This window comes from Oryza glaberrima, chromosome 12 (genome assembly GCF_000147395.1).
Source record: "Oryza glaberrima chromosome 12, OglaRS2, whole genome shotgun sequence".
In the NCBI taxonomy this organism is placed as follows: domain Eukaryota; kingdom Viridiplantae; phylum Streptophyta; class Magnoliopsida; order Poales; family Poaceae; genus Oryza; species Oryza glaberrima.
Window position 1 is genome coordinate 4017330 of NC_068337.1, and position 25346 is coordinate 4042675.

At 40.2% G+C, this 25346-nt stretch overlaps 2 protein-coding genes, 1 long non-coding RNA gene and 1 pseudogene across 6 annotated transcripts; 1 reads left to right on the plus strand and 3 right to left on the minus strand.

Annotated features, from left to right (window-relative positions):
- Window positions 1-246: 246 nt before the first annotated feature.
- LOC127756448 (protein kinase STUNTED-like) lies at window positions 247-3550 on the minus strand. Its single transcript, XM_052281779.1, has 8 exons — window positions 3230-3550; window positions 2870-3149; window positions 2205-2714; window positions 1825-2085; window positions 1556-1725; window positions 1380-1459; window positions 985-1288; window positions 247-897 (listed from the first exon to the last, which is right to left on the minus strand). The coding sequence occupies exons 1-8, from the start codon at window positions 3548-3550 to the stop codon at window positions 634-636; spliced, it is 2190 nt and encodes a 729-aa protein (XP_052137739.1). The 3' UTR covers window positions 247-633.
- Window positions 3551-5558: 2008 nt separating this feature from the next.
- LOC127756447 (uncharacterized) lies at window positions 5559-14627 on the plus strand (annotated as a pseudogene).
- Window positions 5877-14911, minus strand: LOC127756452 (uncharacterized). Of its 4 annotated transcripts, none has more exons than XR_008013215.1 (4): window positions 14645-14911; window positions 12124-12189; window positions 9641-9742; window positions 5877-6107 (listed from the first exon to the last, which is right to left on the minus strand). It is a non-coding gene; the product is annotated as an uncharacterized LOC127756452 (long non-coding RNA). The 4 variants fall into 4 exon arrangements; XR_008013216.1 differs by lacking the exon at window positions 5877-6107 and adding an exon at window positions 7698-7712 and having other exon boundaries at window positions 14645-14880; XR_008013214.1 differs by lacking the exon at window positions 9641-9742.
- Window positions 14912-19175: 4264 nt separating this feature from the next.
- On the minus strand, window positions 19176-24565 carry LOC127756451 (uncharacterized). Its single transcript, XM_052281781.1, has 8 exons — window positions 24464-24565; window positions 24350-24400; window positions 24123-24261; window positions 23954-24010; window positions 20003-20122; window positions 19867-19919; window positions 19343-19437; window positions 19176-19261 (listed from the first exon to the last, which is right to left on the minus strand). The coding sequence occupies exons 1-6, from the start codon at window positions 24563-24565 to the stop codon at window positions 19912-19914; spliced, it is 477 nt and encodes a 158-aa protein (XP_052137741.1). The 3' UTR covers window positions 19176-19261; window positions 19343-19437; window positions 19867-19911.
- Window positions 24566-25346: the final 781 nt, after the last annotated feature.

The window sequence follows — 25346 nt, forward strand, 5'->3', positions numbered from 1 at the left end:
TTACTGTGGCATGACCCTTTTTTTTATTTGTGCAATGAGTATTAGTTTGGACTTGGACATGAACTGATTTGAGGAAGTACTGATTTGAGCAAGAATAGCAGCCATTTTATAAGTTTGTAGAACATTTGAAAAGGTTCATAGTCGATAAACAAGCAGCATATGTACACCCAAAGTTAACATCACACTACAGGTAGATTACACGAAGATGGAAGGAAGCTAACACTGGAATCAACATTAGTGAGAATAATGTGCATACTTCATTTTCATCCTTTGAATTGTAAGTTTGTAACACTACAAATTGCGTCAGAAATGCATATAACACTATGCCAAAACTGAAGATGGGAATCTCAACACCCCCTAAAAACACAAAGAGAAGAAACTGGACTAACATACATGAAAAATACAATGAACTGAATGAATGATTAGATCAATATGTACACCCAGAAAATAAAGGGTAAATTAGAACCATGTCATTATAATTTTGCAAAGTTTAAGATATGATATCGGCATCTCAATGACATGTAGGACCCACATGAGTCAATGATATGTGGGTCAGAATAACATATCTTAAATTTTGCAAAATTATAATGGCATTGTTCCAATTTTCCCAAAAATTGGAAATGATGGATCTCTTCAGTCGAAGCTCGATGACCGGCTCCATCTCCCCTTCATGTACTCCTCCAGCGACACGTTCGCCGCCGTGAAGTCGCCGCCGCCGCTGCTGACGGACGCCGAGTCGTCGACGACGTCGAGCAGCGCAAGGTTGATGTACGACTGGATGTCCTTCTTCTCCGGCGAAGCGCCATCGCCGTCGTCGGTGTCGTCGCCGGCGGACAGACCGGCCTGCGACCTCGCCCACCTGACAGCGTCGCCATCGCCGTCGAGCAGTTTCAGAACCTAAACACATTCAGAGATCAAGCAGCTTAGCAAATTGAGAATAGCCGAATGACATGGCAATTCGGAGTAGTAGTTAGTCTCTCTCACATTTGCAATGCTAGGCCGGCGTTGCGGCGATCGCCGGATGCAGAGGGCGGCGGCGAGGGTCATCCTCTCGACCTCGCCGGCGACGCCGCTGCCGTCCGTCGGCAGGCTGGGGTCGACGAGGTCAGTGAGCTTTCCTCCTTGTATGATGGTGTTCGCCCACATGACGAGGCTCTCCTTGCCCTTGCCGCCGCCGGAGCTCACCGGCTTCCTCCCGGAGACGAGCTCGAGGAGGACGACGCCGAAGGCGTACACGTCGATCTTGTCGCTGACCTTGCCGTGCATGAAGTACTCTGGAGCCAAGTACCTGCCATGGAAATGCCAGCTTGATCACCTCAAGTTCTTTTCCTCACTTGAATTCTTCAAGAAGATGAGAAGAAGCAGCTGCAGCTACAAACCCGAATGTGCCGGCGACATCGTCGCCGGTGACCGGAGACGCCGCCTCCGCCGCCCAGAGCGCGAGGCCGAAGTCACACAGCTGTGCATCACGCATCACACAGGTTCAGATTTTTGCAGTGTTGTTGACAAATATCTCTGAAGAATCAAGAATCTGATCTGAAGAAATGTTTTTTACCTTTGGTTGGAAATCTTCAGAGACGAGGATGTTGGACGACTTGACGTCCCTGTGGATCACCGGCCGGCCGTCGCCGTCGCCGCCGTGGAGGTACACGAGCGCTCGTGCTACTCCGGCGGCCACCTTGAACCTCTCCGGCCAACCAAACAGATCTTTTCCCTCCTTTTCACCTGCACAAACAAAACAACAGCAATGCAACATCGATCAAGAAATGATCAAAATGTTCAGAGAATTCACATTTTATAACTTGTGAATTTACATTTACTCACCGTGCAAGATCTCCTCGAGGCTGCCTCTCGCCATGTAGTCGTAGACCAGCATGATCTTGGCGGCGCCGCCGCCGCCGTCGAGGCAGAACCCGGTGAGCGGCATGGCGTTGCCGTGGCGGACGGAGCTGACGATCTCCATCTCCGAGACGAGCTCCTCCATCACCTTGTCTGAAGATTTCAGCACCTTCACTGCAACCTCCTTGCCATCATCACAGCAACCCTTGTACACCTCGCTCGCCCCGCCTTTGCCGATTATCCGATCTGCGCGATCCCAATCCGATGCAATGGATCATGAATTCATTATCGTTTAGCTCAGTTCATCCGAAATTTTGATTTCTGAAGATGAATTTTCACATACATATGTACTAGGTTTTTTTTACCTGGTGAGAAGTTGGAAGTGATTCTTGCAAGCTCGCTGTAGCTGAACATGGTGTACTTGGATGAGTACTTGTTTCTCAGCGAGGCAAGCTCTTGTGCAACCTGCTCCGCCGCTTCATCGGTCGCCGGAGATGGAGTTTCCGATGCGGTGATGGCCGGTGAGGTCGCTTGGTCGCCGGAGTTGTTGCGTGGATTTAGCGGCGATGGCGCCGGACACCGGCTCGGCAGCTGCATTGCCCACCGCGCCACCGACATCTCCGTCCACTCTGGCAAGGCGGACTTCAGGTCCGGCGAGAGGAGCGGCCAGCCGGCGGCGACCTCCGCCTGACGTGGCGTGAACGCTACGACCGGCGAGACGGGGGCGCTCGTCGGCGTCGAGATGTTCCGGCGAAGGTGCCGGCCGCCGCCGGCGATCGCCGCGTCGTCCTGGGATTTCTCGCGGGTGATCGTCGTCGCCGCTCTGACGAGCTTCCGGTAAATCTTCCGGTAAATCCTCCTCGGCGTCTCCACCACTGCAGCAGAAGCAGCATTCCAACATTTTTTTCACCCAAATTTTTACCAAAACAAAAACGAATTGAAACAAAATTCACATAACATTGCAAATGGCACGAGTCTTCATGAACAAAAATTCAGAGAGAAATTGTGTGGGCAATTGGCAATAGCATACGTGGGCTGATGCACTGGTTGAGTTGCTGCTGCGCGGCGTCTCGCCTGTACACGACCCTGCCATTGCCGACGGCGAGGACCGAGCAGCTCGGAGGCACTCTCTTCGCGCAGTACTTCGCGACGGCGGCGGAGGAGGACGACGGCGACGAAGATGGCCGGAGATGACTCCGGGAGTTGTTTGTGACGCCGAGGATGAGGTGCGCCGCGCCATAGGAGCTCGCCTCGTTCACGAGAGCCTTCTTGATGGATGATCCATGGCAGATTCTGAGCTCCAGGCTGATCTGAGAATGCGGCGAGGAATTCGTCAAGCGATCGAACCTGGTTGGGGGAGTGTGGGCGATGAACTGGAGTCGAGTCGAACCTGGTTGAGATCGCAGAAGCCGTCGTACGCGCGGAGCAATGCGGCGAGCGATTCCGTGGCTCTGATCCTCCTCGCCGCCATTCTCATGGCGCCTTCTTGATCGGCGCCGGTCGCGGCGGCGGGGGTGGCGACGTGGAGCGCGACGACGCGGTCGCCGGCGAAGGCGACCATGGCGAGCGCCCAGGTGAGCAGCTCCCTCCCCTCCGCGTCGTCCCGTACACCGACCACCACCGTCCTCCCTCCCCACCCCAGCCGCGGCGGCGCCGGCAGCGCCAGCATCGTCGGCGGCGCGCGCCGCGACATCGGCGACCTGAGCTTCATCCCGGCGCCGGAACACCTCTCTCTCTCTCTCGCCGGCGACGCTGCTCCGCTCTGCTTCGATTCTTGGATCGATCGGAGGAGAGAGAGAGAGAGGAGCGCGGTGGCGGTGGCGTTTATACGCGGGGGGCGTTCGTTGGCGTGGCGACGAAGCTGGCTGCGCGCGCGCGCGCGCGAAATATTTTAAAGCGGCGGCGCGCTGGCTACGCCGTGTGCGGTGTGACGTAGGGGGAGGAGGAGGAGGACGGCGGCGAGGTTAACCGTTAACGGTGGCGGCGGCGGCGGCGTGCGGTGTCATCCGCCGCCGTGAGAAGGCGCGGGGGACGTGTCCGCGCAGGGACGGACAGGGGGGATTTTACAGTTTACTACTCTGCCTTGTCTGTTACTCCAGCACTAGTACTTTGACTAGGCTATTTTCAGCCTTTAAATTTTTTTTGTTATTTTTTATTTAGCCTAAACAATTTCATTTTTGAACAAAACGAAATGAAGTAGGGCTATTTTCAGCTTTCACTTTTTAACTTGCAAAGCTAGACCAATAACATCTCAAACTACGTCCATAAACATTATTTTTTTGAAATGGTTATGTATTTCACTAATGCTGAGTATGGACATGGATTTTGAATTAGGGTTTGTGTTAGTTTGTATTAGTACATGGATAGTAACCACATGGTATTGTAGCAACGAACACTATTGGCTTGGCCCCCCTGCTACAGGTTAGGAATTAGAGACAAAAACAAGTAGTTTCCTTATAAATTAGATTGGTATGGTTCCTTGATACTAACTGCCTTCATCCTCATGGTGCAGAATTCCGTGATACGCGCATACGCGTCGACAAGAGAAATCGGTTTCCTGGAGGCACGCACACGTACAGTAACTAACTGTGTTTGTTTGGATATGACGGTAATTAAGTAAGATTTCCCTTTTCTTCGGTTGTTTTTTTTCTAACAGACTGAAAAACATCTATACGTGAAATCGAAACTTTCAGAAAAAAAATATAACTTTCTATTGAAAAATTAAAAGCCATACCAAAAATTTCAAACTTTCAACTCAAAATTTGAAATTCTAAACTCAAATCTTAAAAGTTACTTTTCTACATTCGTTAGTAAAGGTTTGGAACCTTTATCAAAAACTGAGATAACTCAATAGTGTATGATTAATTATGTATTACCTAAAAAATTATATATTTTTTAGAATAACTTTTATATAGAATTTTTATATAAAAACATATTGCTTAGCGATTTGGAATGCGTGCGTATCAAAATCAAAGTAGTAGAAGTTAGGAAAGTGTAGTAAAGAATTAAGCGTTAATAATCTTATTATATAAACAATGCTCAATATATGAAGCTTCTCTGACTCTCCGAGGCACAATGCATAAGAATTCCAGCGCCTGTTGCTGATCCCATCCCATTATATCCTTAGTTACAACCACTCATCCCATACCCAAAATAGATACAAGATAGAAAAATATAAGGCAGAGCTAAAATTACTTGTTCGGGAATGGTTTCACCCCACTTCTTCTCCCCATCTTGCTCGTGGCTGATCCATCTACTTTCCCCAATTTCCCTCAAGAAAGCTAGCTCTTCCTCCAAAACCCAGCAATGGGGTGTGTGGGGATCGAGAAGAAAGATTGCTAGTAAGTTATTCGATCAACTTGCAGGAGCTAGCCGTGCAGAGTGTTATCTTGTTGCTGCACCTCTCCGGCCGGCCTCTCCAATAGAAAAAGGTAAGCTGCTATTCATTTTTACATCTGTGGCATGGTTCCGTGTTCGAATCTAGTCTTTGCAAAAGAACGATGTCTCCTGCCTTGTTCGAATCCATGAGCAGCCTCCTTCATTAGCTCATAACGCGCGTGTAGGCACAATTTAGGACTGTTCATCGGTGGTTTTAGGCACGTAAGCCCAGCCCAACCCATAAACCTTGATGTTTAGCGTGCGACCATCGATCTGCTTGAAGAAGAAAACTGATTGATTGATTGATTGTATTTCGTTTGTGTGGGACTCCAGGTGCAGTGACAATGGACTATCAGTTGGTCCCTTACCAAAGTTCTTTGCCCGTGGGTGAGGAACACTCTGGGATGCCTCCCCAAATTCATGCAATCGCTTATTGTCCAACGCCAATGTCATTTGATTTCTACAACCAACGTAGAAGTTTGTTGGCCGTCAGCACTAGGTTAGGAATACAGATATGGGAGGCGGTCTTCGAGAGCTCTTCGCTTGGATGGACTAAGAAATTTGAAGCTTATTGTCCTGGTGTAAAGCATATGGAGTGGATGCCTAATAAGCTCGGCCTTGCGTATGGCGATGAAAGAGGATTGATAACATTATTGCAATACAACAAAGAGCAAGGTTGCTTTAAATCCAAAATCATACATGACGTAAGTTCCCATTTATTCTCTTCTTACTAACTTACTAGATAATAATATTACTATATATCATCAATAATGATATTCAATACTTGCACGTTTGTTGCTTACTACAGAAGCCATCTAGAGGAGAAACAACCTCGATTTCATGGAGTGGGAACAGCTCTTATCTAGCATCAAGTTTTCACCCAAGAGCAACTGAAGATGAGACAAGCAACAGTATGATCATTATTCATAAGAGGGCAAGTGCTTCAAGAACAAATGAGGTGCAATCAATTGAGATGGAAGGCCGACCAAACCTAATAGCAAAGTTTCACCCTGTTCATAATTGTCTTTTCATAGCTAAGCGGCGGTGGGGATTAGACATCAAGGTAAAATTAGCTCCCCAATATTTTTATCCTCGTCGTTTGTGCACACATTAATTTGTTATTGTTTCATTATCTCCAGATCTTCTCCAACACAATCACTGGCTTTGAAAAAGAATCTGATAAGTGGGTTCAAGTTGCTTCCTTGTAAGTAAAATTTGTCAAGCTTATTAATTTTCTAATCAAACAACATGTCATATCCAATATTGCATTATTGTTGTATATAGTGATCACGACGGTGAAATATCTTCAATTAATTTCATCATTTCAAGTAATGGGTCGTCAAAATCATTTGCAATTGCTAGGTATGTTTTGCATTATAGCTAAGGTCTGTCATTGTTCATAAAAAAACAGATATTATAGCATAAAGGGAAATTGATTATATTTAAACCGTACTTCAGGGTTGATAACATAATATCTTTCTATAAATATGATCACTATTCCGGATCTGAGTGGACTCCTACAGCTAAGCAAAGGTAATTTCTAATTTAACTCATGTTTATCATAAAGTTTCTATTTTCATTAGTTTATTTAAATGATTTTAGGAGACAAAATATATTATAGACCAACTACCCATTCACCATATAATAATAGCATCCATAAATATGATTAGTTAACCCGCGGTTTGGTGATAGATGTGCCCCGAAATCTAAGAATTTGTGATATTTACTCGTAATATTTTATAGGACTTTGATATATAAATAATTGTTGCTATTGGCAGAGTTTCTTTCCAATACAAAGTGAACACTGGAAATCGATTCAAAAAAATTCTTTCCATGGGTTGCTACATAGACTCAACTATTGCAATTGGTTACACGGATGGTTCTATTGAGATCTTTACAAAGAAAAGAGGAAAAGTATGTGTTTCATGTTCTTCTTATTTGTTTAAGATATATCAAGATATTTTTTTTACTATTTATGTACTTGTTTACCTAAATGCAGTATGTTAGTGCTTTAAACAAGTACTGGGAGCATCATTGGTCAAAAGCTAAATGCTGGGCATCCACCATTCCTTGCCTATCCTGGCAATACAACGTAAGATTGACATCTTATTTATTAGTATTTTTAGCATACAATCATGTTTTGATATGTCATCTCACCATCATCATTTTATTTCAGACCGAAAAGACTCCTAAGGTGCTAGCAGTAGGAGGGGAACATGGTTTTGTTTTGTTCTATGATTTTATTGAAGCGGGGCCTTACACTGAAATACCAAACCGTGACTATGAATGGGAGACTAACTACTACAAATGTCCTTCCGAACCGTATGTACTATTAGAAGTGAAAACATTGTTTGTGTTTCTTTAATTAAAGTATTTATCACTTTTTAGCATATACTGATCCAAGTTTATCAGGGACGAGGAGGTCGAGGAGGAGGAGGAGGAGGAGCCAACACATGATGTCACTCAAGAGTTTAACTCACAAGAAGAAGTTGAGCCTGTGAAGGGTATGTACAAAATTGGGGTCAGATTCACATAACTTAGATTAATTACTTAGACTAAACACTTTTTTCTCTTCATTGTATGTGCAGAAACAAAATTTGCTATCTGTCAACAGATTTTCTGTAGCAGAACAGTAAATATGGAAGATATCAAAGCCATTGGATTTAAAATGGAGTACACACTCATCAATTATAAGGTCACATTTGAGAACCTTGCTTATGTTGAAGCCAAAAAGAGATTAGTAAATGGAAAGTATCCCGAAAAGGTACGTTTGAGTAAAAGAGTCAGTCAGTTGTTTTTTGAAATTCATATGTTAAGTTTGTGAGTTATTCTAACACTTTTTCTGTGAAGGTTATTGTTGGCATGGAGCGCTGACTCTAGTTCGTTATAATTAGAGTTTGTGTTAGTTTGTCTTAGTACATGGATACTTGGATAGTACCCATATGGTATTGTAGCAACGAGCACTATTGGATTGGGCCCCCTGCTACAGGTTAGGAATTAGAGACAAAAACAAGTAGTTTCCTTATAAATTAGATTGATATGGTTCCTTGATATTACATATAGTTACCACCTTTTTTGACAAATGGGTCCTTTTCAAAAACTTATTTTAAAACCAGACCATGGCAAAAACTTCACAAAAATAGGCCATCGGCTCAGCACCAGCCATGCACTTTGACGCTGACCCCCCTACCCACATGGCGGCCGAGCCGATTCCCCTCGCCGGCGTGGCAATACTCAGCGCCAGCGCCAACCGAAATGGTGCTGAACCGTCTAACCTCAGCGCCAATGGGGGTTGGCGCTGAGCTAGGCTACTAAGGCCAATGCGGCCGCCCCACCCACCATCTCTCTTCTTCCTCTCCTTTCCTTCTCTCCCCTAGGGCTGCTGCCATGTAGTGCAACATCGTTGACGACAACCATCTTGGAGCCATTGCATATCTCAATGCCAAAGGGCTCATGCTGTGAGGACGTCGATGGGGCCAGCCAAGCCACTGCCATTGCTCTTTGCCTAGTCAAGGAAGTTGGCCTAGCTGCTGTTTGGGGCTGTTGAATCAACGTTGAGGACAACCACAACACCACCGATGGAATGGCTTGTCGACAACCATGCGTTTTTCTGAAGTTGCAACCATGGCCACCCCCTGCAGCTCGAGGATGAGTTGCCCAAAAGGAGGGATAAGATATTATGGGCGTGGAGCAGCTCCATTTAGTTATAATTAGGGTATGTCAGATACAAAAAAAAAACCATGGTATTACAGTGCTGAGCACTATTTGCATGGGCCTCCTGTTGTGCAGGTTAGGAACCAGATGTAAGAATAAGTAATTCCTTATAGATTAAATTGGTTTGGTTCCTTAATATTAGAGAAAGGTATTTTAGAGGTCAAGTTATTCCTCTCCATGGGATTGTATCTCTTTTGATTAAGCAAGAAACAAAAAATAGTTCCCTCCTCCACGGCCGCAGCTCTCTCTAGACCCCCGCAAACCTTAGACAAAACAACATCCACTCTATACTAACTGTCAGTCATGATATCATCTTTTACTGTTGCACTGTTTAATCTACTTGTTTAAATACTATATGAGATCAAATTTATCATAGTAAGAGTAATTTTACTTTGTTAGTTATATTCTAATTTAATTTATTCATTTTCTATTGAATAGATATTAGAATGGAACTACAACAGTGAGCATATGATCAGAGGTTTGATAATTGACAAGAAAAAGGGAAATATAATCAAGGTTAGCAAAACAAGTGAACTTTTTTTGTATACAAACAAAATAGACAATGGTTAATTGACTCTATCCACCTTTTTTGTGATTGAACATTAGGTGGACCACTATAATAATGTAAAAATGTCATACCATGGCATGAATGAGATGCCATATGAGGAATCAAAAAATGTTTATGGATCTACATTTATGTTTGAAGAACCTGAGTTTGCTGCCATGGATACAACTTTCTCTTGTTGTGAAGGATATCTATTTGCCCAACTCGTTGATTTGATGGATACCAATCCTCAAGAAGTGCCAGCGCCTACGTATGATTTTGACCAAACATTATTTATATAGTGAAAGCATTTCAATTTTCATTAACATTATTTCAATGTGATATTTGATGATGCAGCTACATGACTTTATACAAACATCTCAGGGAAGCCTTTGATCAGGGCTATAAAGATGGAACTCTTAAACAATCTGTGGCCAATGACCTTGCTAGGTATGAGTAGCAATTTTCAGTCATATGATTGGTATAATTCAAATAGTGCTAGATGTGGTACATGTAAGAAATTATGATCTAAGAATGAACAAGTCTATGCCAATTTCTTTACTATCCTAAATAGCACGACCTTTTAATTTTTGTTTGATTAAAAGGAGATAACTTGGGCTGCTATATATAGTTGTCATCTTCGGCTACAATCTATATCTAGCCCATCTCTAAGAAACAAGACAAACAAATAACCAGCCCTATAAACGCATCCTTGGCTACAGTTTATATCTAGCCCATCTCTTAACAAGCAGCCAAACAAATAACCAATCCTTTTATAGACTAATCAATTTTCTCCTGATCTGTTAACTAAGTTACGTGGAAAGCACAAATATTGAAATTCTCTTCATTGCCCCTATAGAGCACACTTATGACATGGGCTCGATCTGTCATTGATTTGCTACTTGAATATATTTCGCATGTTATCCATGGCACTAATTTTTGTAGTTTGAAACTGACAGGTACATCGATAAAGATCCATCACTTCTTCCAATGCTTCAGAACATTAAGAACAAAGGAATCTCCACGTTCTTAATAACAGATAGGTATGTGGTTTATGCATTTTCAAAATTATACCACTGTGATCGTTGGTTATCCCTTTAGTGCAGAATTGAACTACTTCAATGTTAGGGAAGCTTTAGGTATGGATTTAGCAAGAGAGATAGGTTTTGGGGCTGTGATGAGCTACAGCTAGCTGATTCATCTTCTCATTTATAGCTGAAAGACAAAGATACACAACATCCTAGTGGCTTGCTTATAACTAAGACTCTTCACTTGACCCACTGACTTGTAGCCTAAGACTTTGACTCACTAGCTTACTCCCTAAGGAAAGCTATTCCCAAAGGAAAAGACCTGACTTATTAACTCAAACTAACTACAACAAGGATTATACTAACAAAGTTTTCAGTTCTTCTCATTCCACTTATTTTGTTTTAAGTGCTATGTCTTGATATTCAACATATGTGCCTGCTTTTGTAGTTTGTGGGATTATACTGACATTGTTATGGATTATGCGCTACATCAAGATAAAGTGAACAAACACAGCTGGCTTCAATATTTTGACATTGTCTTTACAGGAAGGTTTGGTGATGTCTATTTCACTTCTCTACTTCAAGTTACTCACATATTTTGTTTATATTTATTTAGAAAAATTTTTGCTTGCAGCCGAAGCTTTTTTAGTGAAGAAAGCCACGTGGAGCTGTTCGACGTGGAGATTGAAACCGGGAAAATTTCAAATCCTAAAGAATATCAGGTAAACAAAGTGATATTAAATAATCATCAAGATGGCTCTATTCTCTTGTGTGTGTAATCCATGTGATTCTTACGTAGTTGGGGAGATCGAAAACAAATCAAGCACCTAAGGAGATCCAGAAAGTATATCAGGTACCCTCTGTTCTCCCATTCGAATGTATGTAATAATCCTTATCATAATTATTAACTAGATAGATTGTAATTTAATGCCATTAATGCCATGTACAGTCAATGTCCACATGACTCAGACTCCCCATAATTCTCCCACACATACACACTCGTATCGAGTAACACCGCCAAGGGCAGTGTACATGCATGCAAAACCACCTCCCGTAAAGTCCAAGGATGAAAAATGTTTAGTTTGGATTGTCGAGGGATGGAATGATCGGTTTCGACTGGTATGACAATTGAGGGACGAAACTAAACCATTGCAAGAGTCAAGGGTCGAAAGTAGACTTTTTCCTCCTAGATAAGAGCATCAAGTTAGTGAAATGCTGCATAAAGTGTACATATAGTGATATTGTGGTGGCTATAGATAAACAAAGGAGGGGTAAATGAAGCTACACTACAATTATGAGGATAAGAACCCTGCCATTTATTAAGGACAATTAATATGACCGGTTGCATGCACAACAATAGTAGGTCAGGGAAGTCAGCAGCACATCAGCCTCGCTTTTCAGTGGAGGCATATTATAAGACTAATCAGGTAGCTGTAGTTTATTAGGTAAAGCAGGCTAGATTTTGCATGCTCATATTTGATTAAAACCGTAGGACTAATCAGGTAGCTGTAGTTTATTAGGTAGAACAGGCTAGATTTTTGCATGCTCATATTTGATTAAAACTGTAGGACTTGCATATACTCCCAAATAAAAAGGAAAGGAGAGAACAGAGAAAGAAACCTCAAGAAATCAGACAAAAGCATTCCAATTGTAAATGACCTTGAGCTTACCCGAGCACTCTGATACCTGGTAACAAAGAATGCACAGAAAATGTTAGTTATGAAGCCATTGTTCTGTTACAAACTCTGAGACGAACCCAAAAAAAAAAACAGTTGCAGCTAAACAAACCATGGGCCACATTTCATGTCACTTTTGTTCCGTACCAAATTCTTGTCTTGTTAGCATAATAGATTCATCCTGAATTCATTTACCCATCATGGTACTGTAATTATCACCAAATTTAGTCCAAAATAAGCCACATACTATGCATTACGAGAATAACATCTTATAACTTTATTACAATTGCAACTTAGTAAGCTATTGTTTATTTTGAGGCACTTTTCGGTTTTTTCAGGGAGGAGATGTTGGACATCTTCAAAGATTATTACCTAATACCAATGACCCCAAGCAGGTATCATCTTTGCCCTATCACAAAATTCAATTTACTTTAGATATAGTTGGTATACATAGAGTTTTTCTTTTTCATTTGATGATATTTAGGAATGTTTTCTTACAAACAGTCTAACAATGCAAAATTCTTCACGATTATATATAGGTTCTGTATGTGACACATCATATTACCAAAGAGATGCTCAACAACAAGGCCCAAGGTATGTGCTATTCACTTGCTATTTTTAGGTGACCTAGAATATGGTGGATGTTATAAACTTGACTGAATATAATAGTTTGGGTCTGTTAGAGGAAGGGATTATTATACTATCATACATCATCATGGAAAATCATGATGAATGGGTGCCGACTCTAGCTGGCACCAAAACAGCCACAATACATGCATCTGGGAATGATCAAGCACAAGGTGGTACCCAGGCGTATAATTGTACTTTTGTAGCAATATCCCAAATTATCCTCTCCTGTTTTAACTCTAAAAATAGGAGCCAGTGAACATAGCTTTACGAGTTATATACATAAAGAGTACTCAGCAAAATCAAGTGACAATCATCATTTTCCTTAACACTTGATGTGCATCCAGCACAACGAAAACTGGAAGAAATTTTATATGCTTGAAGATAACGATATAATGTGTTTTGTTTTTATTCCATTAGTCTGGATTTTTCCATTTATATTATTTCAGTAATAATTGGTCGTGCTGCATTTTGTAAGGTTGGAAGACTATGCAAATTATACCTGAGCTGGAAAAGGAATTGCAAATTATCAGAGAACAGGGGTCAATTCGACAGGTATTCTTTTTCTAAAAAAAATAAACACAAAATTGCTACAATGTTTCGGACAGATGGTTAGCCCATTTCCCCTCTCAAAGTGGAGATCAGTACATGTTCTGATGTTTTTTGCGTGAAAACTTAAAAGACATTCTCTCCTACTGAGTGGTTCTCAATATGCTTACATGCTACAATGATTAAGGGTGATTCAGATGGTAACATGAAAAATATATTGAATAAAATGTCTAACCAATATTTAATGTCTTCTCTATTTATTGTTCATTTATGGATTATCTAGAGTAGCATGCAATCATTCTGTTTGTTAGCTTCTGCTTAATTGCTTATGGCTTGTTCTTTCCAATTTGGACTCTCCAACACAGATTATTATTCGTGCCAGAGTGAAATCAAATAGTGTAGAAGATAAAATCTGTATGCTCAGAAGCACCACTGAGTAAGACAATAGTGTTGTTCATTCTACTTTCTTCCTATTCAATATTTTTTCTCTCTCGAATGATTTTGCAGCAAATAAGTAATTGTGTTTTTATTTTGGACAGGGTTGATGTAATGGAGAAAATAAACAAACTGACCAGTGAGAAGAAGGGAATGGACAGCGAACGTGAAACTGCTGAAAAGAGGCTAGCTTCAAAGGTAACTTTGCACACTTATTTCAACCATCTGCGACGCTATGGTAGTTAATTTAGGAATTAGTATCAGCTAACAGCAGATTGTTTTGTTTTATTTCAGTTTAATGATAAATGGGGTCCAGTTATGAAGGCTGGGAATAAGAATTCCCGATTTGCTCGCGAGGTGGCATTTAATTTGTTGAGATTTTGTTTTGAGGTGTTATACAACAGTTACCATTAGCAGTTGACAGTTTCTCTTTTGGCTTTATTCCGTTTTCGCAGGTAGAAAGATCAGCATGGTTATATACCAGCAGGGCGTCAAACTTGGCTGCTGAGAGATGTTATGAACAATCAGACCAGTTGATGGCACATGACTCCGATTTGTTGAGCTTCCATTTGGGCAAGGACTGAAGCAGTTTATAGCCAAACTAGGTCGATCTAGCTTCCTTGTAGGCAAGGACTGATGCAGTTTATAGCCAAAAAATGGGATCAACCCAACCCATCCCGGTTCTTTTTTTTTGGGGGACAAAAAGAAAAGGAAGTGATAATAGCCAAACTAGGTCGATCTAGCTTCCTTGTAGGCTAGCTAAATGGATGATACTAGTTGTGATCTAAACGTTAATACAACGAAAGTCCCAAGGCCCAAATTTTGGATTTGCAAGTTTTTGGTTCCATACATACCTGGATCGGAAAAGATCCACTGGATCTGGAGCACCCTTCTCAATGCCTGTCTTCAACTCCTTCCCCGCTCACGCTCAGACTGCTTCGCAAAGGTCGAAGGAGGCTTGATCCGCCGCAAACAGCGCCGGTTAAGCAACCCCCACCCAAACCACGACCACACACATCGACGGGGCGCAGATCGAGCGATGATGAAAGAACCTCGACCCCACGTTAATTCGGGGGCGAAGCCGGGGAATTTAACTATTCGCCGCTACTAGGTTGGGAAAGCAGTAGGTTCGTCAATTGTCCAAATAACCCTCTATCTGCCTTTATTTTTTTCCGCTCTAGGACGGTGGTTTCTTAACTATTTACCACTTTTACTCACGTGGCATGCTAACATGGCAAACCAGTGTAAAAATCGATGTAGGACCCACTTCTTAGTCTCACAACCCCTCATTCCTCTCCCCCTCTGGTCCAACTAGTGTCGCCAACAACCAAGCGTCGTCCACTCCTTCGTTGGCACTGTCGCTAGCCATGGCTCCAGGCCACCAGACGTCGAAGATCACAACGGACACGACAGGTGTAGGGCATCTCGTTCCATAGGATGAGCCGCTCGAGGCGCGGGGCGACGACCACAGCGAGCTCGACGAGGTTAGGAAAGACGTTGGCGTCGGGGAGAAAGTGTGCTCGATGTCGGGGAACAACCTCAATAGGCCAAGGTAGAGGTGGCGGAAGGAGGCGACGCGGAGATCGGTAGGTAGGTCGACTCGTACTGGCCAAATGGGAAGAAAGATGAGGACAAGCTCCTGGACACCCTTGGCGGCGAGGACGTAGAGCCAGCTTAAGAGCATGGCGGCGTCACAGGAGCCTGCATAGTTGCAGACGTCCGGATGCGTGGCGAAGACACAGTAACGGCTTGCGCAACGTCGCGCCAGAGGATTTGAGGACGACCGCCACATGCGCTCGGCTGGACAGTGGCAAGCTGCTCGACGTCCGGCGGCCCGGAGCCATGGTTGGCGAACCACGGCGACGCCGAGCGCATCTTCGTCGCTGACTATAGAAGTGGCTGGCGACAACGCCGGCGGAGGAGTGGGCGGCGCTTGAATGTCGGTAGGGCTGGCCGGACCGAAGGGAGATAGGAAGGATAAGTTGTAAGAATGAGAAGTGGATCCCACATCGATTTTTACACTGAGTTGCCATGTTGGTATGCCACATGGTTAAAAATGGCAAATAGTTAAGTATATGGACTCTAAACTCTTTTTTCAATATTTTTTATTTTTTTTCATTTAAAATTTTAGTTATTTTTAAATCGTATTTCTGGACTCTTGTTTGAATAGATTCTTCTTTCAATATTCATTATTTCTTAAATCCAAATTTTAGTTATTTATAAGTTATATTCCTATATGGACTCTAGACTCTTGATTTTTAGGTAGAGTAAATTTCAGAAAACTGCAACTTTAGTGACAAAACTATCAGTTTGCTGCAACATTAGCGACATGTGACAACTGTAGCAGCATATAACGTAAAAGTTGCAGTTTTGTGATAATTTCCCACGCTATTGTTGCAGCAAACTGAAACATGTCGCTAATGTTGCAGCAAACTGATAGTTTTGTAACTAAAGTTGCAGTTTTCTGAAATTTACTCTTTTAGTTATTTGCCTTCTAAATTATATTTCTAAATGGACTCTAACCTCTACATTTAATTTCTTATTCTTTAATTCTAAATTTCAATTAATTCTAAATTCCTATATGGACTCTACACTCTTCTTTCTGTATTTCATATTTTTTATTCTGAATTTTATTATTTATAATTGTATTTATGTATGAACCCTAAACTCATCTTTAAATATTTATTAATTTTTAATTCCAAATTTTATTTATTTCTAAATTGTATTTCTATACTAACCATAAACTCTTCTCTCAATATTCCTTATTTTTTTAATTTTGAATTATAGTTATTTCTAAATTGTATTTCTATATGGACTCTAAACTTCACTTTTGATTTTTTATTGTTTATTCTGAATTTTAATCAATTCTAAATTCCTATATAGACTATAGGCTATTCTCCCAACATTCCTTAATCAAATGAATTTTTGTTATTTCTAAATTGTATTTCTACGTCGACTCTAAACTCTTTTTTTAATATTTTTTATTTCAAATTTATCGTTTCTAAATTATATTTTGTATGTACTCCTCTTCTTCCAATATTCCTTATTTTTTAATTTCGAATTTAGTTATTTCTAAATTGTATTTCTATATGGACTCTAACATCTACTTTTAATTTTCTTATTTTTTAATTCCTAATTTTAATTAGTTCTAAATTGTATACCTATATGGACTGTAGTCTCTTCTTGCAATATTTCTTATTTTAAATTTCGAATTTCAGCTATTTTAAAATTGTATTTCTATATGGACTTTATTTTTCTTTTACTCTGATTAATATGAGAATTTCTAAGCCGTGCCAGCGAACGTGAAGGCTCCTTTTTCTATTACTTTAATAAGTTAATTGATTGCATTGTGAATATGACATTTTCTTTTGAATTTGTGATGATGGAATTGCATTGTAAATTTGTGAATTGGAGGATATTTGGATCTAGGGCCTATTTGGTTTGGGCGGAGAAAAAGAACGCCACAGATTTGATAAAGGAAAAACATAGCGAGTATGCAGAAGCATGCCTACCAAGTTGCGGCAAACCTATCATGAGTAGAAAAGCAAATATCAACCTAAGCCTATCGTTACATGTCTAACCTTAGGTTTGACAAAACGTGGCCAAGAACCGAACATACCCCTAGTTTTCTTTTGTTTCTCCCAAAAAAAACCTTTTTACAAAGGGGTGACTTGAGAGATTTTTTGAAAGGATGAGTATGTGATTAATTTTTTTGTCTAAATATGACGAGGTTTTTTAGTCCAACGGCATTGACGGAAAGCGGCTAGAAAGGAAAAAATACGTTAACATTTTTAGACTAGTAATTTGCCCGTGCTAACGCTACGGTAACATTTGTTAATGCAGCCCAAACAATTAAAAAAGAACATGTTTTAACAATCGCAATATACATAACAATAGATATTTTTCCCCTCTAGGAATTACAACCAAAATTTCACATCTAACAATCCTTGTAATTTATCTCCGATCCTTATGTCTTTAGCTGTGAGTCCTTGAATTTACATGCATGTAATTCTTAGATAGTTTGCCTTCTTTTATAAATGGTTTTACACACAACCTCTAGGTTATGGGCTAACCATCCCATCACCCGTTGACACATATTCTCTCTGTCAAAAAAAAAATCTCAATCATGAGTTTGAATCATTTGTAAAAGAGTAAGGAAGGAACAATCACAACATGAAATTCAAAGCCCCGATAGTAACCTAATATGATATATCGAAAGCACACCACCAAAACAAAACACCAACTTGCAAAATTACTCATGAACAATGTGTTTTTTGGTTTTTTCTTACCACGGTATCAGTTGGCCTAAGAAACGATAATTTTTAGACATCAATAAATTATCTGATAGACTATAGCATATACTCCCTCTATTTTTATTTAGATGACGTTGGTTAGTTTCATTTTGAACTAACCAACATCAAATAAAAAAATAAGGGAGGTAGTATGATTTAGATCCCTATTGGATGCCTACAAAGCCAAAGCTAAAACCAAAATTTAAAATTTAAAACTTAATTTGAGGTTGCTTTTAAGATGTTTTAAACATAGTTTCTTTCCAGCATGGCTTTTAAGTTTCTAAAACACATATATAAAGGTTTTACATATAAATTATTTGTTAATCGCTAATAAAACACACTGCATTTTTGTCCTCGCTTTCAACGGAAAAATAAACAAATTCATTGTTAACAGTGAATGTTGTCCTCGCTTTCAACGGAAAAATAAACAAATTCGTTGTTAATAGTGAACGGGCGAGAAACCTTAGGCCGTCTCCAATGGGCAGCTCTTAGCTAGCTCATAGAGTTTTTTAGCTAGCTCATAGAGTTTTTTAAGCGATGAACAGGACGCGCTAGCTCTTCTTCAAGTGTTTTTTAAGCGATGAACAGGACGCGCTAGCTCTTCTTCAAGTGCTCACAGGCACGCTCGCCCAGGCAGTGGCCGGCATTGTGCCGAGCGCGTATGAGCTAGCAGCCGACTCATACCGCTGAAGAAGGCCTTATAAGCAGGTGAAGCTGCGGCTAGGAAAGCGAGGTGGGACTGAATCACTGAACTGCTACAGCGCCGCGATGTACTGTAGCGCTGCTGCTCTGCTATGCCTGCTGCTACTGTTCTGCTGCTGCCTTTGGCCCAAGGCCAGATGCTGGGCTGCTTTGCTCTTTTTCTTTTCTCTTTTTCCTCTAATTATTGCGGAGCGTCACATGATGAGGCCCTTAATTAGGCATTACTATCATTCTCAGTTCAATTAACACCAGTTCTTCTCTACATATACTCTTTTTAGGTATCAATAAATCGATATGCAAGCTTCAGTTTTTCTACATATAATCTTTTTGAAGTTAGTACAATCGCAACTATTGGAATAGTAAAACATCTTATTTGCTGTATTTCATACATTGGCACCAGCATAAACCTCGATATTTAAAATTAAAGCAACTTACTTGCCCACAGTTGTCAAATACATCAGCACTCCGTCACCTAACCTAACAGATGCTCAGCACCATTAGACCTAACAACTTGTCTAGAATACATATGCATGCTTAAAAAATCATCTAACTACTCACACAGTTTGGTCAGTTCGCCGAATGATGTTTTCCTATCTGCATGCCTTGCTCTCTTGTTCGTACTCCTCCTTTCTTGACTGATGTATCCATTCCTCCTGTCAGAAAGGAAAAAAAACAATCATAACATCCTACTCAGACCATGTGTTAATCTTCCTTTTTCCATGGGCTTGTCAACTCGAAGCTTAATTCCTACAAGCAGCTGATCATCTGTTAAATCCTAGTCAAATCAACAATAAAACGTAAGCCCAGCGACAGAACAATAGAAACCTTGAAAGGGTGTCTAGTCTAACCGCTCACCAATTTGGTAGGAAATATTGCTAAAGTTCTGAGAATAAGTTGTCCTAAATCCTAACAACATCTTATCGCATCAAAATTGCTGGCATAGAGATTCTGTTTAGCAAGTTTGGGCTTTCTTTCACAAATCTGGGTATTAAATCTACCTGCATTTTGATACAAAAACTTGCTGGCATAATACAGAAAATGCTTACACTGATCGCATAGGAATGGGTTTAAGAAAAATGTACCTTCATTTCCCTGAACACAACCTTTGTAGGATATGATAAAACTCATCAGATACCTAAATGAATGAAATAGTATAACAGGATGGTCAAAATTAGAATGAATAGCACAAACAGCAACTGTGAACATTTTGCTTTTTACCTGACCGCTCACAAGAAGGCAGTCTTGCAGAAATGCAGGGAGCTTCCTCAATTGATCCACCATCAAGGAAAGCAGTGGACTCAGCACCAGCATCTATCCAGATAAAAACATTGAAGGCATCTGAAAAAATAGTCCCATTAAATGTTCATCACTGAATTATATAACTGCGATAACTCAATTTTTGCTGCATATCTAATAGCAGATATTTTTGTTATATCAGTATAATGAAATATGCCATGATTTGTTCAAAGGGCATAAACAATTTTCAGTGCAAGGAAACCTAAAAGGGTTTCTATTGTCAACTTTATTAAAAACTAGGAAGATAGCCCGCGCATTCGCGCGGGCATGTGTCGTAGACTATGTTTGAACATCTACAATATATGATTTCTCCATAAATTGTTTTCATTAGCATTGCTTTATAATTTTCTAACCTAGCTATTAGTTATTTTTATAACATGTCATATTTAATTAATCCCTACAAGCAATTATTTATAATATTCTTCATCATCTAAAAAGTAGGTAGACATATTTTGTGTTAGAAAACATGTATAGCAAATTAAGTGTAAATTCAAAAGTAAGGTGTTTTTTTAATTGAATGTAGGTTGTCATTGTTTGTTGACGGATGAATTGGGTGGGATATGAGGCTCCACTAAATGCATGGGTTTATATAGTCTAATATTATTGTTTAGTTTGAGAGAGAATCCATATGTGAACATTCTATGTAGAGTGTGGGTGAGACTCCATGCAACTTAGCGTGAATAATATTGGATGAAGAAATATAGTTGTGCAATATATTATTTTGGAAGATGATGTATTATGAATACACACTTGTCTTTTAATATGAGATAAATCTAATGGCTGGAAATAATGGGTTATCAGTTTAAAAACGCCTAGGAGGATTTATGGGGTAACATGTGGAGACTTTATATAAAAAAGAAACCATCATCTAAAATCGATTAGATGATATATAAAATAAAATTATAAGTATAGCTTAAAATTATGGTCTTTTTAATATTTGTTTCTCTCTTTAGTTTAGTAGCTGAAAATAGGGAGGAGACTGGAGAAAAACGAATAGAATAGAACTCGAATCAGGTATAAGAAAGGGTTCGCAGCGTAATAGTGTTATGTGCATGTGATTGGAGAGGGAGGTGGAGGGTACATTATTTTTTTTTCAATCTTTTGTAAACAATCTAAGTGAGAACCTATGATTTGTTGTTTTCTCATTCTAAGGATCTTTAAGACAAGACATGTGGTGGCTTAAGTTTTTTTATAAAGAGAAAGGTGATCTAATAGTTAAAAATAATAGGTCATCAAATTAAGTGGAAACCAATGTATAGATATATACTCCCTCCATCCACACATATTACTTTTGTCACCAAAACCAAGAAAATATTAAATCATCTTGGATGTTATAAAATCAAGGAGTAAATGCAAGCATGCAAGTATGCAACCAATGAGTATTTAGATGACTCCTCCGGTTCTAATCAAACATTTAATTTATCTCTTCATTTAAGTCTTAAATACATAAAGACTATAAATAGGAACAACTTATTTGGAAAAACTCAAATATGAAATATGTCTAACTTTTGTGGATGGAGGGAGTACTTTATTTTTTTCTTTGAATTTCAATTTTTCAAAGTTTTAAAATATCATACGTGGTGACTTAAGGGTGCTATAGAGCATGTTTAATTGATCTTTACTATGCAAAACGATTCAAGAATATCTAATATGTGTTGTCATGTTTTTTAATGTTTTGTTGTTATTTGGTAAGGAGATTTTTTTTTATTGAGGTAGATTTAATGCGTTCATCTGTTTGGATTATTTATGTCTTTAAATCCAGTTTTTAAAATTATAACTCCACTGATTTAAATGAAAATTGATGAAATTATAAGTCCACCAATTTAATTGAAAATTGATGGTTAGAAATGTTTTCTTCATAATATTTTTTATAATTAAAATTTTTATTTATAAAAAAGGAAGGTGAGAGAAAGAATTATTGAAGATGGAGAAAGTGTATATATGTATACTTACATGCGTGGGGTGGTCGGAAGGGTGGGCCAGTGGGGAGAGGAGAGTTATGCCGGTGGGAGACAGGCGATGGATGTGGATTGTGGATTTTTTAAGAAAAAAAGATAAATCGAATAGTCGAAAATAGATGGTTTACCGATTTATTATAATTCCACGTGACGGTTTAGTAGTGTTTATAGACGTACCACGTGGTAGTATAGGAGTGTTTGTATACCTTTAGTATATATTTTTTTATTTTTAAATGGTAATTAGGATGACATGCCCTATAAATTATTCTTTTCCGTAGAAGTTTACCACGGTTGAATCATTAAGTATTTTAAAGACACCATGGATCTAAATTTAAATGTGTTCGCAAATTTGATGATTAAGATAAATCTAGTAGAGCTTAGCAGGATGAAAACACGTGCACACCCTCATTTGTAGCAGACCTAATTGCTAATTGCATTGATAATCCCTAGCAAGAATAGGTTAGTCTATTTGGATAACCACATTAAAGCAAGCAGCACGCACGTTGAAAACATATTCAACGTTTTGATTTATCTGCATCTTTATGGTTTATTATACTCCCTCAATTCCAAAATATTTGACGCCGTTGACTTTTTTTAGTCATCTTTGACCGTTCATCTTATTCAAAAAAAATTTAAGTAATTATTAATTCTTTTCCTATCATTTGAATTCTATGTATATATATAGTTTTACATAATTCATAAATTTTTTTTGAATAAGACGAACGGTTAAACATGTTTAAACAAGTCAACGTTGTCAAATATTTAGGGACAGAGTGAGTATAATTTAGTGACTTAAGATTTTATATGGGGTTGCTAGCAATAAAGTAGGAAATTCACGTACTTAGCACAGAGGGAGGAGTACGTATATATAGAGAGAGCAGATTTCTTTTTTATTGGAAACAGATCCTTGAGATATATCTAATTGTTAGAAATAATAGATTCATCGAGATATATCTAATTGTTTGAAATAATAGATTCATCGGTTTATAAGTTATAACGGATGGTCAGATTTTTTTTTCTTTTTTCTCATAATTTCAAAGATTTTTTCTAATTTATTGGAGTGCGACATGACAGTTTAGGAGAGTATGTAGGATGTCACGTGGCGACTTAAGTGCATTCATAGGAAGTTTAATGGACTTGTGCGTAGAATACAACTTGAAATAACATTATATTTTTTTACAACTATTAGCTGAAATTATTAATTTGGTTTTTATCTCTCATGAGTGAAAAAAAAGAAAAAAGAAAAGAAGGGAAGGGGGGACACGTACGTACGAAGTATATACACACATGCACGTACACGTACGGATGGATCGATATAGAACGTGGTGCTTTCTAAATATAAATCTATCTATTTGGTATTTTTTAGTTAGATCCAATGGTTAGAAAATATGGGTCCCCCAGATTAAATGAAAATCAATGGTTAGATATTTTATTTTTTTCCCAGAATTTCCCTAATTTATTAGAGCGCCACTTGGCGGCCTAGGAGCATTTGTAGGGATGACATGTGGCGGCTTAAGAGCGTTTGTAGGAAGTTTAATGGACTTTTAGTATATAATAGATAGATAGATAGATTGAAGCATCTAAACTCTATATGTGTATTCGCAGATAAATGCAATAAAATTATTTTTTTATCAGAAAAATGCACTCTAGGTCCACTGACAAAAGGCACAAAGCAAGAGGTCAATATACCAAATGCCCAAATGCGTAATCTGAAATAAGGCAAAAGGTTGAAGTAGTCGTTGCAACGATGAACGATCCATATATCTCGATATTACAGTGAATCGCTCAGCTGCAGTGCACTTTGGATCATGGCAGTATCTTCTACTCCGTACAACTTTATAGAAACTTCTGAGAGACAAAAACACACAGGGGGCATGTGCAAAACAACGAAAAAGGATTGTGCTGATGGTGTCACCTGTACCATGAAGAAATTTGATGTAGGTTATGGTTTCCAACAGGACAGACGCTGTATCTGTCTGTCAAAATGAAATAGGTAATGATTAACGACCAAAAATTGAACAGAAAATACTTTTGCTTCTTACATTAGTTTGGAAGCATAAAGTGTGCATTTAGTGATCTCATACCTTCCCGAAAGGTGACATAATCTGCTGCAAAGCCATGATCTTCTCCCCCAGGTTCACTTTGGGCGATTGATGCTGCGTGTGGTTTCGAAACAAGTTTTTCAAATGCTGACTCCTCAGTTTGCAAAGTCAATCCACTATTCTGCCATATTGTTAGTTACTAAAACTTGGGAGATGATGTGCCATGTGAAGTCTCTGACTTGAACAGACGCTTTGCCTCCCCCTCTTACCTCTGATATTTTCTTGTTAGGATCACTTCCACTGCTACTACAAGACCTTGCCTGAACGAATTGTATATGTAAGTTTTTTCACACCGGCTATACATTACAATTGTTCAATCTTACCAGCCATGTAATTTCTTGCTCCCTTGTGTCTGTAGACATCAATTCTTCTGCGGTTGCTGACCTATGGCCACTGAAAGAGCTGACGTCCGGAGAAGTTCTCATGCAAAACGAAGCCAATAGAACAAACCATAAATCAATATGACGCAAGAAACCATGAAACTAAATGCAAAGGAAAAGAAGGAAGTAACAGAGGTAGACCTTCAATGTACTTGAAGATCCCTTCTCCTCCCCCATAAGCAGCAGGTACAGATCGAGACCGAGCTATAGGGCATGAATCAATCACGCCGCCCGTCGCGCCCATCCCGCTATAGCGACCTCGCCGGTCGTGACCTGCACGAAGGCCGCTCGCCACCCGTTGCATCCGCGGGAAGAAAGGAGATGCCATGCGAGCTAGGGTTAGGGTTTGCGCGAGGAGGCGCCAGGCGAGCTAGGGTTAGTGTTTGCACGAGGAGGCGAACCATCGGCCGAGGAGGGCGAGGGGAGGGCGGAGGAGTTTGCGAGGAGGGGGGCGGGATTACGGAGCTTGTCCCGTTGTCCGGAGATGTCGAGGGTGGGCTTCGGCGGTGCCGGTCGATTGCAGCGCGGAGGCGGCGGTGTGGTCCCCTAGGTGGAGGCGCAGAGGAGCGGCGAGGCAGCGGCTCTGGTCGGCAACGGCTTAGATCGGCGATGAGAGCGGATGGCGATGGAGGCGTGATTTGTGGAGGGATCGGGGTCGGGAGGTGCGGGAGAGACTCTCCGCGAGAGATGAGGAAGGGAAGTGCGCGAGAGGGAGAGAGGGAGGTGCGGGAGAGGATGCGGAGGGGGTGTGTGGACACGCGCGCTGATTTGGGACGTTGGATCGGAATTTTTCAGATGGGTTTCGACCATTGGATGTGTGACATGA

What these genes read in the sequence shown, in the direction of transcription:
- LOC127756448 (XM_052281779.1), bottom strand. Translation starts at nt 3,550, where the DNA reads ATGAAGCTCAGGTCGCCGATGTCGCGGCGCGCGCCGCCGACGATGCTG. An exon ending in GCTTCTGCGATCTCAACCAG is followed by an intron (nt 3,150 to 3,229) that starts GTTCGACTCGAC and finishes CCGCATTCTCAG; the next exon opens with ATCAGCCTGGAGCTCAGAAT. An exon ending in CTGAAGATTTCCAACCAAAG is followed by an intron (nt 1,460 to 1,555) that starts GTAAAAAACATT and finishes CGTGATGCACAG; the next exon opens with CTGTGTGACTTCGGCCTCGC.
- LOC127756451 (XM_052281781.1), bottom strand. Translation starts at nt 24,565, where the DNA reads ATGAGAACTTCTCCGGACGTCAGCTCTTTCAGTGGCCATAGGTCAGCA. An exon ending in CTAACAAGAAAATATCAGAG is followed by an intron (nt 24,262 to 24,349) that starts GTAAGAGGGGGA and finishes ACAATATGGCAG; the next exon opens with AATAGTGGATTGACTTTGCA. An exon ending in TTATGTCACCTTTCGGGAAG is followed by an intron (nt 24,011 to 24,122) that starts GTATGAGATCAC and finishes TTTGACAGACAG; the next exon opens with ATACAGCGTCTGTCCTGTTG.